Source organism: Lagenorhynchus albirostris, chromosome 2, assembly GCF_949774975.1.
Source record: "Lagenorhynchus albirostris chromosome 2, mLagAlb1.1, whole genome shotgun sequence".
Taxonomy (NCBI): domain Eukaryota; kingdom Metazoa; phylum Chordata; class Mammalia; order Artiodactyla; family Delphinidae; genus Lagenorhynchus; species Lagenorhynchus albirostris.
In genome coordinates this window covers 58,966,568-58,982,022 of record NC_083096.1, presented here as the reverse complement: position 1 = coordinate 58,982,022, position 15,455 = coordinate 58,966,568, and the positions used below count along the sequence as shown (strand labels likewise).

Sequence of the window (15,455 nt, the reverse complement as noted above, 5' to 3'; positions counted from 1 at the left end):
TTCAAGGGGCTTCCAGTCTTGTGGAGAAGACAACAAAAGTTAAGGGATGAGGTAGGATAGGGAGGGACAATAAACCTTCCAGGCTAAGAAACAGAATGAGTAAGGAAATAGAAGAGACATTAAATAGCATGGTTTCGGTAAAGACCAACACTCTAGTATGTCCGACATTTTATACCCAGACAGCTTCATCTGCGTAGTATGATTAGGGAATTATACATTTCAAATAAGTGAATTTTTATATAAGCAATGCTTGACACTTTAAGTGTCAAACCTTAAAACAAACACACAAACTTGGGTTAGAAATCCTTGAAAATACATTTTATATTTCCTGTGTTTTTAAAAAGTATACTGAATATAATTTTAAAACTTCTTGATAACTCAATCTTCATTATAAACATCAATTATTATGTAGTAACGCCCTAGGTTATTAGATATATTTGACTACCTATGCTATGTGGCTACACTACTATGCTTTTTGAGTACTTTTTCTTTGCTTATAAAGTGCTCCTTTTCCTAAATCTAAGTCTTTATTATTACTTCTCGCTGATTTTAGAGTGATACTACTTTCTCATTCGCTCCAATCTAAGAATCCAGATGACCTATTTTTGATAGAATTATGAGTAAGTTAAGAATAAGAAGAATCTGAGGAAAAAAGATCTAAGTGATGGCCTCAGGGCTGTTTTATGCATAGAACAAATATATTTTAGTATATGGCTTTTGTAATTACTATTTGAAAAGCTCTGAAGCCTTTTAAAGTTTCCTTTTCTGAAAGTACTCTGGGTTGGTAAGTGACCTCTAGGTCACTTGTTGGCTAGGCGGTATCCACAACATAGTTTATAAATTTGGCACACAGTAAGCAAATTATTCAGTCACCAGACAATCATTTTACACCTACCACATGCAATAATACTTTGCTAGGTCCTGTGGAGAAACTTAGAATACATAATTTCTGTTTTCAGGAATTTCAGGTTAAGTGAAATACAAATAGACACTTAAGATGCAATTAAATAATACATTTCATTAATAAATGATACACAACAGGAAGGGATATACCTACTAAATGAACGCTGGAGGCTGAAAAAGCTACAGAAGGATTACTGTGTTCTGTAAAGGTTAGAAAATCCTACTTGGGAAGGGAGGGAGGCAGAGGTGTAACTGATTTGAGTATTGATAGACAGCTGGGAATTAAATGATAAAATCTGTTTAGGAGTAAGGGTATTAAAAATCGAATAGATGGTAAAAATTAATAGAGTTGGGAAATGAATAGGTAAAAATAATTGGTATTTCCATAAGACTCCTGTACTACTCATTTGTTACATATATCCATTTGTTACATACCATATACTAAAGACTTGCATTATTATTTAATTGTTGAATTGTTAATAATACCTCTGGTATTTACCTTATTACTTTAGTAAATTTAAAATACTTAAGAGGTAGCTAAAAAGTATGTAATATTTAGTCCAGTTTCTGTGTCCTCTAAAAGTTAAAAATTCTATAAACCAAAAGTCCAGCTAAACACAAAAAAAGTTACAAAAAATGAAATTATGGGAATGCCAAGACACCATAGATTGAGAGTTAAGCGGCTAAAAAAATTAATTTTCTACGGATCTAAGACTGTGAAAGTTTGGCTAAAATTAACAAGGTGAAGACCACAAAAATCAACAAGTTTCTCTGTTAAATTAAAACCAAATAATTTAGGATCAGGAGTTAAGAAATCTGCCAGTTTTAGAGGAACAAAGCTAAGTAATGCCAAAATAAAATGTATACCACACTTTGAAAATGAATACAAAGATATTCAGCATGCCAGCAGCATAAAAGATTCTAACACTCAGAAATATAACACTCATATAAATACAACCAAATAAAAATACCTGAATTATACATTAAAAGTTAATATTACATGAAACACGATCTAGTGAAGTGAATCAGATGAGGAAGAACTTAAATGAAAAACTGTTGTCAAATTCTCAACATCTTCATTTTGATTCAAAGCTCTCATTGTCTTCAAAGGGAAAAATGAGTAAGAAGGATAAATGGAATACAGGGAACTACAAACGGGGATCTCATCAAATAGAGATGAAACTAAAAAAAATTTGAATTTAAAGATTCAGCCAGAAATTTTATAAACCCAGAATACAACTAGTTTAAGAAATTTTATAAACCTAGAATACAGTAAGTTTAGTAATACAATAAGCCTGATATTATGTGAATAAAGAGTAAACTTATATTTCTGAACTTAATTTTTAATAATCCTAAGGCCCTGCAATTCATTCGGTAAACTACAGCTTCTACACTGCCCTTTAATGACTTGACAAAATTTAGGTAACTCTGTAATATGAGCAATCATTCTTCACTATAATGAAGTATAGAAGTTAAATTATATCTTAAATCATCAACTCAAGTACTTCAACTTCTTTGGAATTAACTGTTTCTCAGCATTCTGTAACCAAAATTAATTTTTATAGAAATACTGAAAAGGAATCATGTATTTTTGGTTGTAATCACGTATTCAGATAAACCTAGGAGTGTCCTTCTTAAGCTCCTACTCTAACCTTACTGTTTCAAAGACAGCAACAAGGAATCAAAGAATTTCATGTAACATTTAAATGCCCAGAGAACAAATAGAAGACAGAGAGGATATACACCAGAGCACTTTGTAAATTGTAGAGCATTATATACATTTAGGTTATTAAATTACATGAAACCTTTTAGACCATAGTTATATAACACACCTTCTTGAGGTGCTCTAAGTAATGATGATAAATGTGGTTATGAGTAAAATGGGGTATGTATTGGAAAAAGAATGAAATCAAAGCAAATTTACTGCCAGCATAGATAATTTATCAACTTTCTGATTTCTGAAACTCAGTTAAAAAAACTGGCTTATACATATTGAATAAATAAAAGTAAAAAAATACAAAAACTCAGTATCTTCTTATATATTGTTACTGAAGTAAACTTTATTTCTAAAAGTCAAATGAAACCACAGTATTAGGCTCTTTGGTGAACTAGCTAGAAGTGAAATCATGACTGTGTGGGAGGAAACAGATATAAAGAGTGAAGAAAATGAGAAAAAGAAATGACTAAAATAGATAAATCATAACTTATTTGGCTACACCTGATAAGATACATCACATAAACACATAGGTAAATGAAAATTATGGTTTTACAATGATCCTGAGACAGAAATAAACCATTTTAAGTTTCATATTCTGTAATATAGTTACATAATAAATGCTAAGGATAAGATTCATCACAATGAATGAAGAACAACAGCAAAAAAGTAACAAATAATTTAGAAATGTGTAGTAGCAATACAGCTTTATAAATTATAATATACTTCCTCTGTGCATAAAAAGTACTAAAGCAAACAGCATCATTTTCATGATAGAAAAGGAAATTGGTCAGTAACTGCAATCACAATTATTTTAGACTAAGAAAAAAAATAATGTAACTATAAGGAGATGTATAAGTAGATTCCTATTTCAGATAACAGAATGAGGGTCCTTTTTTAAAATAATAGCAAGAAAGAAACAGATACATTTTGACATGTCTAACAGTTGGAAAGCATAGAGGGCAATACTAATGACCAGGAAGTAGCAAATGCTACTTCATTTTTAAATAAAAGATAAGACCAGGGTATCACTGGCCATTTAGCTTAAACTCTGTGGTTGAAAAACTACTACAGTTGCTTTTATCAGAAGCTGCCTAAAGTTTCATGGAGAGCCAGAGACTTAAGTAAGATAGCTAAAGCATCCCAACAAATCTGCAGTGTTACAAATTTATCTGATGTTTCTGAAGATACAACTGCACACAGTAAAAGACAAGAGACTAGCATTGTCGAGATTTCCATGACACATATCAAAAACACCACAGAGACTCACTTAGTTGATGAACTATTCATGAAAAATAAAGTAGGTAAAATAATAAACTAAAAAAGTACAGGTGGCTTGATATGAGAATTTTATCTTTAAACTCATAGCAATGTAATCTCTGCTGTCAAGTGTGTACCATATCATCAGGCTATAGGTATAAAAAAACAACCATGAGGCTATCTAAAGATAACATTTCACCCCTCGAATGCTTAGATTTATTTATTTTTCCATCAGCTGTGGCTGTTTCTAAATTTAGATATATAAAAATGTGTACAATTCAGATTTCTCACAAAAGCATAGGTTGTACATTTTATTTGTATCTCACAGAAAAATGTTATGATTTTCATTTTAAGGGGTCAACTTAAATGAATTAATTTTGGAAAAGTGGTATAACTTTTTAGAAATCTGTTCTGAAATTCTAATTGTATTAAAACAACAAAGTTAAATACTGAGGTGGTTACAAGTTTTACTCGTTTTTGGAAACTGCTCATTGATTCACACTGAAAAGTAGCTATCTATCAATTTTCAAAGCAAGAAACCTGATTCCAAGAAATTCTGATTTCTATTATCAAAAAATTCACATCATATATATTTTACATCATTTTACTTCATGAATATCTGACTAGGTAAGGAACAGCTGCTTGCCATTATTAAATTAAGAAATTCTGGTTGGTTGAAATTAATCATCTACTCCATCTGGTTTGAAACTCAAAGCAGTATTTCATAACTACTGTAAAGTTCAGTTAGGAAGAAATCTATTTAATTTTCAAAGTAAAGTACCAATTTTCCAGGATTCAAGTATCTATATCAAATATAAAAATAATGCAGCCTTATGGGCAATATGCACAGCATACAATTATGAAAAATATATGAATGAATACATAGTAGGAAAAAAAGGTGAGCCATTAATTCAGATACAATTACTTTAAATGCTTTTTATTTGCAACCTGCTACAGATCTTAGTTAGAAATCCCTTCTTTTGTCTCTTCAACTAAATGACTTCAATGAAGTAATTAATTGAAGTAATTACTTCAATGAAGTAATTAATACTGGTAACAGTGCAACACATTAAAAGGGAGAATATGCAAAAACTTACCAAAATCCCTGGAAAAAGGCAGGATGGCAGAATCAACAAGGGTATGTAAGATCTATGTAAAAATTAAATTTTGCCTTGAAAATACTAGCAAGAGTTTAGAATGAAAAAACTATTGCTATAAAGTGTCTAAATCTTCCCAACCAGAGAACCAAACAGGGGTTACTAGTTCGAAAATAAAGCAAAACCATGGCAAAATGAGACTGTTAAAATGAAACACACAGGAAAAGAAAACATAAATTAGTAAATTATACATTTAAATAAATGCAGAATAGAGAAAAATATCACATTTTCAAACAGAAGTCAGAAATCTTGAATATGTCATTTTAAGTTACACATTCTAGAAAATAATAAACTAAGAGCAATTAATTTTCCTGGTCACAGCCTTTTTAATGGGGATCACATCAAACACAGCCTTTTTAATGGGGATCACATCAAAGACTAACTTGGAAAAAAATAATGGTGAGTTAATAGGTTTGCTTGGTGTGTGTACTGATGTTATGTCTAAAATCATTAGCAGAAGGCCATTTATATACTAAAAGAAGTGCTTACAAAGCTTGAGAATGAGCAAGGTTGGCAGACAAAAATCCCTACTTATATCACACACACAGACTTATTTTTGCTTTGGTTGTCATTTTACCTGAGCTGTAGAAAAGGTCAGGTCTCTCGAGAATGTCTCCTTCATGGATGTATGGCTCAATTCGATCATCACCATACAAGTACTGCTCACTCTCATCCATCTGACGACTCTCTACCATCTCCAGCCACTGAGAGTTATGCCAACGAAACTTTTCACTCTGAATTTTCTTAGCCCATTCTTCATCATATTCCTATTGCAAACAAAGTCAATTATTTTTATGTAAGCTTATGAAGGCACTTCCTTGGCACTCAGATAGCAGTACATTTAGCTTATAAGAAGAGAATTTTGGGGCCTTTGTTTGGGTCAGAGAAAACATTAAAAGTACCTGTTCAGAACTACTGTACACGATAATCAATAAAAATCAATTTATTACATATATTAAGACATCTCTGTTTGGATTACCAATCGCCATTGGCAATGGCAAAAACTGGAAAAGTTCAAATTTCACAAATTCTTTATCTAAGTATTACTAGAATTTAGGTAAGCAACCAGACTTCAGCTTCCAAAGAGTTTTGTGGCTATAATTACTGTGGCACTAATGACAGGTGGTTGAGCATTAAAATTACATCTTTCGCTGTATCTTTTTGTTTAGATAAAATTTTTCAGTAGGAAAAAAATGCACTATCAAAGAATTTCTCCTAAAAACTGAAATGGTTTACTACAAAAAACAAATAGCAGAATTTAATTCAATTTTGTTTCAACCACAAAATAATAATGTCTTATTTGGTCATAATTATTTCTTTAAACATCTCCTGCTTTAACCATGAACTCTTGAGGAGCAAGACTGTGGCTTATTCATTGTATTTGTAGCATCTATTGACAGAGAACTTCATTGGTGCGTGTTTTTGAAGGGCAAGTAGGCAAATTATTACAAAAGTTACAGCTGAACCTATCTAGCTCCACAGGTTGTGGTTACTTCTGACAAGTGTATTCCCTTAATTAATGGACAGTACCACTGATGACTTAGATGGAAAAAAAGGCTTCAGGTATTTCTTGTCATCCTAATCACCGGGTTCTTAGTTTTAAATTCCTCTGTCTTTTCTTTAACACTTTTGTTTATATATTTTTTTTAAGTTGGTAAGGTGCCAGGCAATACTACTGTCCTCCAATAGTTAGGATGATCACGATAACTAAGAGGTGGACCAAATATATATTTTAGGTGAATGCTGAGCAATTTTCATACAAAGCCAAGTAAGGCTGAAGTCAAAAACTGTCATCACAGAATAAATTTCTGGGATGTAAGAATACATATGAAATTTTATAATATAGGTATTCATTATTATCAAAATTTTTCTTGTTAAATTTTAAGTTTCACATTATCAATATATCTCTTAGCAGTGTCAGCTGTTAGACTGTGTGTTCTATACTGTACAACTCTGAAACTATATAGATGTTACTTTTCAACTTAGGTTGGTGGAAGTAGAAGATATTTTTTGGCTATGGTACTGCTAATGGCAATTTTGCCACCAAATTATTAACCGTTCATTCTTTCTAGTGGTTATCTATTAAAATTCCTATTAGTTGTCAGTTTATTTCCTAATATAATTATTTAAAATTAAATTGTATAAAAGAGTTATCATAAATATTATTGCATTTTACTTAAAATAATAAACATTAATTCAACTGTTATAATCACAATATTTAATAGAATATGCCTTATAATACTAGATATCCTATTAGATCTACATTAAATACTGGAACTAATTTGAGTGGTATTGTTTCTTTCATGAATAGCAGTTTGTTTTACTTGGCAAGAGGTATAAAACTAACTTTTCATTTTGGTAGAAAAATTTAAAATTTGATTATCTGAATGAAGAAGTATCCAAGGAAGATGATAGACATATGATTTGAATGTTTTATTATAATTTAAGTTCAAGCATGTGGATTCCTAGTGTAAGAACAGAAGTTGAAATCATCAAGCACCCAAAGCATGTAAAATATGGGGTTTGCTATTCCACTAAGGCTAAAACTTGCTTCTTGTGAATATCTGTGAAACGTTACAGGGGTACGTATAATTTAAAAAAGTAAATCCTTCCCTGGTGGTCCAGTGGTTAAGACTCTGCACTTCCAATGCAGGGGGCGCAGGTTCGATCCCTGGTCAGGGAACAAAGGTCCCATATGCTGCATGGTGTGGCCAAAAAAATAAAATAAATCCTTAAACTGCATATCCATAAAAATGTATTTGGCCTAGTAAGTAATGCTCTGCACAAAGAAGAAAATTCACGCTTATTCTATGATTTATCATCTCTACCCTTCTTGTAAGATTTTACTATTCTAGTTTAATAATAAAAATACATCTAATAAATGTAGAAATGTGTAATAAATGAGCTGTTTTCATCACAAACAACAGCCTTTCTAACTTAAGCCTTATTACCCTTTAAACTTATTGCAATGTTCTTATTAATGAACCTACACACACAAGCCTGAGTTTTTTTGTTTAAAGACTATTTACACTATATTTGACAGAAGTCCAAACACACAAACCAAAAACATCCATGAGACTCCATGGCTAGCTTGTGACACTAAAGCTTGACTTCTTAGTGTCTTGGGAAAGCTGATTTTCCAATGCAGTGAGTTAGCATCAGATTTAATAAGACTACCCTTATGCTGATCTGAATTCCTTTAAAGCTTTTGCCTTCCTTTTATTATGATTATTTTTTAATATCAGTTTATGACTGAGCAAACCCACAGAACCAGGGCATCTCTTAACATTATAAGGCCAAAAGGTACAGTAACAATGATATAGATTGTACTATTTTCTTTATTAAAGATAATTTTATTCTTATTTTAAGTATTTTTGTACAATAAAACAACAGGCTTACTTTTCTATGACTAACATAATGCGTAACATGTACATTATTGTTTACTGGATAACAACTATGGTTGTCTTCTCAGCTCTTCAGAAAAAAAACAAAAACAAAAGTTTCTCCCTCAGTAAATATGAAACAGAATATGTTATTCTATACCAAGCTGAGTAATCATTTAGGATACAGAAAATTATGTTCTGCAGAAGATCCAACAATGATTACAGATTCCTACTACAATGAATCCACTACAATGACATGTGGAGTTTTCACAAAAGATGGCCTTGAGACTCATTAAATACAGCGAGCTTTTTGTTATAGATCATAGGAAAGAAAATGGCAAAAAACTCTGACCAAACAGTATCAAGGCCTTAAAGTCTCAAGCAGTTATGACTTTTTGAAAACATTTGGAGTTTTATGATTATAAAACTATTTCCATTATAAAACTATTTCCTGACTGAAAGTTGAAAATTATAGAAAAAATACCCTAATATCTTTACCTTAGCTAGAACCACAATAAATACTGGTATATACTAGTTTTCAGTGACTTTCTTAATTCTAATATTAACAGCTAACTTTGGAGGATGTTTTAAAATATGCATTTTTAAATTTAGAGGCTAAGTATAAAACATTATTAAGATATTATACTTGTGCCATAAAGGTTTGCTCTAGTTTGTGATAATGCAGCCTCAGGTATTCGAATTATTTACCAAATGTAGCATCTTGGAATGAAGGATGTTATGAGGAATGCAATATTTGTTTAAATATTTTCATTTCTTTTTCCTTAATAGCAAATTGGTTAGAATCAAAAAAGATAGTACAGTTTTGCTATATGATGCTGTATTTTTCATCTTTATGTTTCTGAAACACTGATTTTTATGTTCCATATTTCTTGAAAATTAAATATTTTAGCTTATGGATGTTGAAGATCTATTTATCAACCGTAGTGAATTAATAGGTTAGGACAGTGGTCCCAAGAATTTTAGATTTTAGAAAGGTTCAAAAGTAAATCTGTGGGACTTGGGACTTCCCTGGTGGTGCAGTGGTTAGGAATCCACCTGCCAGGGCTTCCCTGGTGGTGCAGTGGTTGAGAGTCCGCCTGCTGATGCAGGGCACACGGGTTCGTGCCCCGGTCCGGGAGGATCCCGCATGCTGCGGAGCGGCTGGGCCCGTGAGCCGTGGCTGCTGGGCCTGTGCGTCCGGAGCCTGTGCTCCGCAGCGGGAGAGGCCACAGCAGTGAGAGGCCCACGTAGCGCAAAAAAAAAAAAAAAAAAAAGAATCCATCTGCCAATGCAGGGGACATGGGTTCGAACCCTGGTCCAGGAAGATCCCACATGCCGTGGAGCAGCTAAGCCCGTGTGCCACAACTACTGAGCCTGTGCTCTAGAGCCCACGGGCCACAACTACTGAGCCTGAGTGCCACAACTGCTGAAGTCTGCATGCCTAGAGTCCGTGCTCTGCAACAAGAGAAGCCACTGCAATGAGAAGCCCACACACCTTAACGAAGAGTAGCCCCCGCTCACCGCAACCAGAGAAAGCCCCCGTGTAGCAATGAAGACCCAACGCAGCCAAAAATAAATAAATAAATAAATGAATATATTTATTTATTTATTATTTTTTGCGGTACGTGGGCCTCTCACTGTTGTGGCCTCTCCCGTTGTGGAGCACAGGCTCCGGACACGCAGGCTCAGCGGCCATGGCTCACGGGCCCAGGCGCTCCGCGGCATGTGGGATCTTCCCTGACCAGGGCACAAACCCATGTCCCCTGCATCGGCAGGCGGACTCTCAACCACTGCGTCACCAGGGAAACCCATAAATTAATTTTTTTAAAAAAGTAAATCTGTGGGACTGATATTAAATGTAAATCAACTTCCACCTACTATTATTGTTTTATAAAAGAAAGGCCATTTTAAGACTAAAAATGTGAGAAAGATGATCTCAAAATAAAGATATACCTTCCCAACACTAAAATACTGTAACTTTACATTTACAACTCCTCCCCAGTTCTGGTCTCTCTCTTCTCTTTCCTCTCTCACTTTCACACACACACACACACACACACACACACACACACACACACACACACACACACACACACACACACACACACACACACACACACACACACACACACACACACACACACACACACACTTTTTTCTTTTCCCTCTCTTTTCCATTTTAGTGAAAACCAGTGAAAGCTTTATCATACCCCAGTGGACCAGCATATTCTGGAATCCCTAGTCTCAGCTATCTTCTGTATCTATGCTCAGTGAGTATAGTTTAATAGCCCTGGCAAAGTCATACTTTCTTTGTGTCTCAGAGTCTGAATTTATAGACACTAATAATGTGGTATGGTATAATACAAAGAACATTGGATAAGGGCCAAGAGACCTGGGTTCTCCTTCTAGTTCTGATACTAACAGAAATATGCAACCTTCTAAAGGTATTTTAAAATCTGTTGGTCTCAGATTCTTCAATTGTAAAATGAAACAAATCTAAGATTTATTCAAGTTCTAAAATTCCTCAAATACAAATCTATAATTAATACCATTACTTCATAAAGCTGTTGAAATAACTATCCCCCAAAACTGCAGAATAATAGCAATATACAGAGGTCATCTTTTAAAAATTACATAGCAATTCTAAATGAATATTGTATCAAAATTTAATAAATTCAACATATATCAATTAAAACCAATTCCCTCTAACCCCTCTCCCCCAAATCCCTACTTCCCTCTTATATCACTGCCCCCTCAGTATCAGAAAATAGATACGGGAATTCAGGGATGTCATAGCTCAAACACAGGCAAGAAATGTCATCAAAATTTATCAAGCTATTGTGGAAATACTCTAGGAATATAGTTGTTTTTTCTTCATTTTTGAAATGCTTCTTTTCACAAGGAGTGCACCCTGATATCCTTGCTTTGGGACTCTAGTTTGTCTTGTATTTAAAGGTACACATGCTTTGTCTTTTATTTTCTTCTCAGCTCCTGACATTATGACCTTAAGCACTAGTTTTCATAAATTCTAAAGTGTCACGAAAGACTTATGGTTTGATTTTATATGGAATGTGCCATCCTTTCTGAAGTCCTATATCATTTTGTTTACTACTAAACCACTGAAACATTATGAAGCCTTAACCAGCTTATTATCAGAGCCTGTTCACTATCAGGAAAACTCTTTGTCACTGGCTTCCGTCACACCTTGTATCTGATTAACACATTACAGGGTAACACAGAGCTACATAGATCTGCTTTGTGTTCGAACGTAACTGATGGAAAACAGATTTTCCTTTCTCCTTTAACGTGGCTGCCCCCTAATTGAGAATGTAATATGGTTTATTTAATACAATTCTTCATACTAAATTAAAGCAGATTTAGAGTAATTTAGTTGCTCATTAAGATTAAGGTAGTAGCTGCTAAAAAGATGCCTTTTATAGCTTAGAAAATACTTCTCCCAATGATATGTATATATTATCTATATTTATCTAATACATAATTAAACACACATACATAATAGAGTTGTTGACTTTTATGCACATACTACCTGTTTCTCAATAGTACTGTCTCAAATGTTGCCCTTTAGTCTTGACTATGGCATTTTCTAACCAGACCTCAAAGTACAATTATCTCTTCAACCTCTGTTTAAAGCACTGAGGAGGCTCATCTGTGTAATATCATTTCAAATATCATGTCCACAGAGTAAAAGATATAACTAAATAAAATTTATTTAAGCAAGGAATCATGACTTTTCGTTCATACCATGCTTTTTTTTTTTTAATCCAACTGCTGACAATTAAAAAAGCAATAAAGTAACATGCATAATACTGGTAGGGAATACACACACATGCATATATATATATATATATATATATGCATGTAAATTCTAATAAACTAGAAAAATATCTTAAATTTCTGCCTTTCAGATTTATGCAATATAAAAATGAACTCCATAAGAGGGCTAACCACTAAAACCAACTGGGTTTATCTCACGAAGCCCAATTTGACTGTATGGAATTGAGAAATTAACATCAAACTTACAAATCTGAGAAATGAAAATTTGCCAAGACTGTAGAACAAGCAAGAACCAACTCCACCTGCTTTGGAAAGAACATTTTAGAAGTTTCTGTCAACAACTCACTTGAAAATCCCCGCTCTGTGCCCATAACCAACCTGCAAGCCAATTAAAAGTAAAAACCTTCTACCCATTTTACCAATCCCTACCCATTCATGGTTTTGAAATCCTGTCCTGAAATAACCTGAGTTTTAAGCTAACGCTAATCCTAACCCTATGAAACTTTCTCTATAACTTCCCTTTCAAGATATTATAAGACATTTTTACGGCTTCTCTGGTGGCGCAGTGGTTGAGAGTCCGCCTGCTGATGCAAGGGACACGGGTTCGTGCCCCGGTCCAGGAAGATCCCACATGCCGCGGAGCGGCTGGGCCCGTGAGTCATGGCCGCTGAGCCTGCGAGTCCGGAGCCTGTGCTCCGCGGCGGGAGAGGCCACAGCAGTGAGAGGCCCGCATACCACAAAAAAAAAAAAAAAAAAGATATTATAAGATATTTTTAAAAAGTGTTCTCCTTTGCTAGACGTTTATTATTAATAAATCCACCTTTTCTGTCTGACACAGGCTTCCCCTGGTAATTTTTGAGGGGACTATGACAGTTGATGTCTTAGAGGTTACATGTAAACCTACATTAGTTTATCTCACTTCAATATACCAGTCTTATTAAATATTATTGTGTCTATCCTAGAATGAAGATAGCACCTTGTTTTCGTAGTTTAAAATAATTCCAGATTATTTTAATACACACAATTTGCCAATGATCAAAATTAACAGTTAAAAGAGAAAAAGCTGCCATTCAAAATCTTAGTGACACAAACCTGTGTTAGTATCAAATCACATGTAGGCCTGTGGCTGGCTAGAAGGCAACAGACATCAGTATTTTACCAGAGAACCTAGGTACATTCCCTTCTCCATAAACATCCTGTAGATACAATGTGCAATGCATTAGTACAGAATATCTATTGACAGCCCATGTAGTAGTACTGCTCCTAAAAGGCCAGTTCATGTCTAGACGACAGTATCCTGGTGTCTAGATTGTAAACTTTTATATTCTAGAGACTTCGTGTTGTTTTTTATTCCCAGTGTCAACCTTAGTTGTCTGGAACACAGTATGTGCTTAATAAACATGTATTAAATGTTTGACAACCCAGTAATGTCAGGGGAGGAAATTGTTTACTAATTGGGGAGGAATTTGAGGTTCTCAAATACTTCATACAAAGCTGAGGAAGGACTGAGGGATAAAAATCTAATTGGGTTTTTAGAAGCTCTCTATGTATAGAGGGTTCTGATCTTCCCTTGATGATCTTCAAGTCTTGGAAGAGAAAAGGCAATGACCAATTGCTGTATAATTCCCTTGGAAGATGAGGAAGCTAGGCTCCTCTCTCCTGGCCTCCGTTCTCCTCTCTGCAGCTACCCCATTCCCTGCCTCCCAAAGCTACATGCAAAGTCTAGTCAGACAGGCAACAATTTGCTGATGAGGCAACAGAGACTGCATCACCAAACATGTAATCCTCTACAGTACAAAGAGTACTATGAACACATATCTGTTTCAATTCACCAATTGAGGGCCTGGGCCTAAATACATCAAACACTTCATCACTAATGTAACATTTCTATAATTTGGGGAAAGAATACTTTACTGCAGAGGGCATATTTCCCTAAGGTTTGCAAGGCATCTAATTTTTCTTGGTATTATTCCATGATGTTTGTCTTGAGTGCAAGAAGTTTGCTTTCTTAAAGATAAACCGCCTTAAGCTACAAATATTCCCACTCTTTCTGTATTTTTTTGATCATAGCCATGCCAAGAATACTCGGAAATCAAAATCTAGAGGTAAAAAAGAGTCTTAAGAGATCATCTACTTCCATTTTAGGCAGGTTTCTAACAAACTATTTTAGAAAGTTGGTTATTTAGCTGTTACTAATGTTAACTGGACAGACTTCACATTCTCCCTTGACAGCCTATTTCTAGTGTTTCATCATCTTTGCTGTGTCTAATCAAAGTTTCTCCTGTTTCAAATTAAGTCAATTTCCTCTTGTTTTACTCTTTAAAAAGATTTGGGACAAGCAAATAACACCCTGCGTCGTGATCAATAATAGAGTCTGAGCTCAAAGAACTAAAGAATGGCAGCTACGTCCCAAGTGGACCTGAGAAGCTGTCTTTTTACTGATGCATTAAAATGCCCCACTCCTCAAATTTCTTCCAAATGAGGCCCAGCAAACCAGGAGTATAACTTTGGTCTGAGGTTAGTCTGGTTTGGTCTGATAAATTGAGTCCAAATCCAAATTAGTCACCACAGATTCAGAACATGGGTAATTTAACACACGGGGCACTTCTACACTAGCAAAGGTAGCTTCCTATTTCTCTACACTGTCCTAATCAACACCTTTCAGTAAATTGACCTATTCTGTTAACTTCCCTGACATGAAGTCTTAAAGTGCCAAATTCAGCCATTTTTCAGGACAATCTTACAGTAAACTACAAATAGAAATATGTCTGGCCAAAATATATATATTCCTAATAACTTTCCAGAGTTTAAATCCAAACTGTGAACAGATTATCTTTCCATATCATTTTAAAAGTTGAACAGAAAATAACATAAATAATTAACTGTACTAAGGAAAGGAAACGTTGATCCAGATATTTAATCTATATATAAACTTCACAACTTGGTGTGAATTTTGGTTTAGTTTGAACAAAACATATTGAGGGACCATCATGTGGCAGATGCTCATATATATTTTCTCTAACTTCTTTAATCCTCAGAAGTGTCACTGTAAACTAAATCTTCAAAAAGTTAAATAAATTGCCTGAGATTATTCAGCAGGTGAGAGAACTAGAATCAGTTGTATTCTAAATGCAATACTCTATTGGATCAAGTTGCCACTTCATAGAGGCCAAAAGTTTAATCTAAGATCAGAATCCCTACTCAACTGACAAGGGAAGAAAAATGTTTTGGGAAGAAGCTGCC

At 34.2% G+C, this 15,455-nt stretch overlaps 1 protein-coding gene and 1 non-coding gene across 4 annotated transcripts in view; one reads left to right on the top strand and one right to left on the bottom strand.

The window, feature by feature from the left end:
- KIFAP3 (kinesin associated protein 3) overlaps positions 1 to 15,455 on the bottom strand; it is a 157,374-nt gene that overhangs the window by 30,498 nt on the left and 111,421 nt on the right. For all 3 annotated transcript variants that reach the window (XM_060133468.1, XM_060133476.1, XM_060133485.1), the window contains one exon: positions 5,612 to 5,801. In XM_060133468.1, coding sequence (XP_059989451.1) covers positions 5,612 to 5,801 — 190 coding nt within the window. The remainder of the gene's footprint in view (positions 1 to 5,611; positions 5,802 to 15,455) is intronic.
- TRNAG-UCC (transfer RNA glycine (anticodon UCC)) lies at positions 7,645 to 7,717 on the top strand. Its single transcript has one exon. It is a non-coding gene; the product is annotated as a tRNA-Gly (tRNA).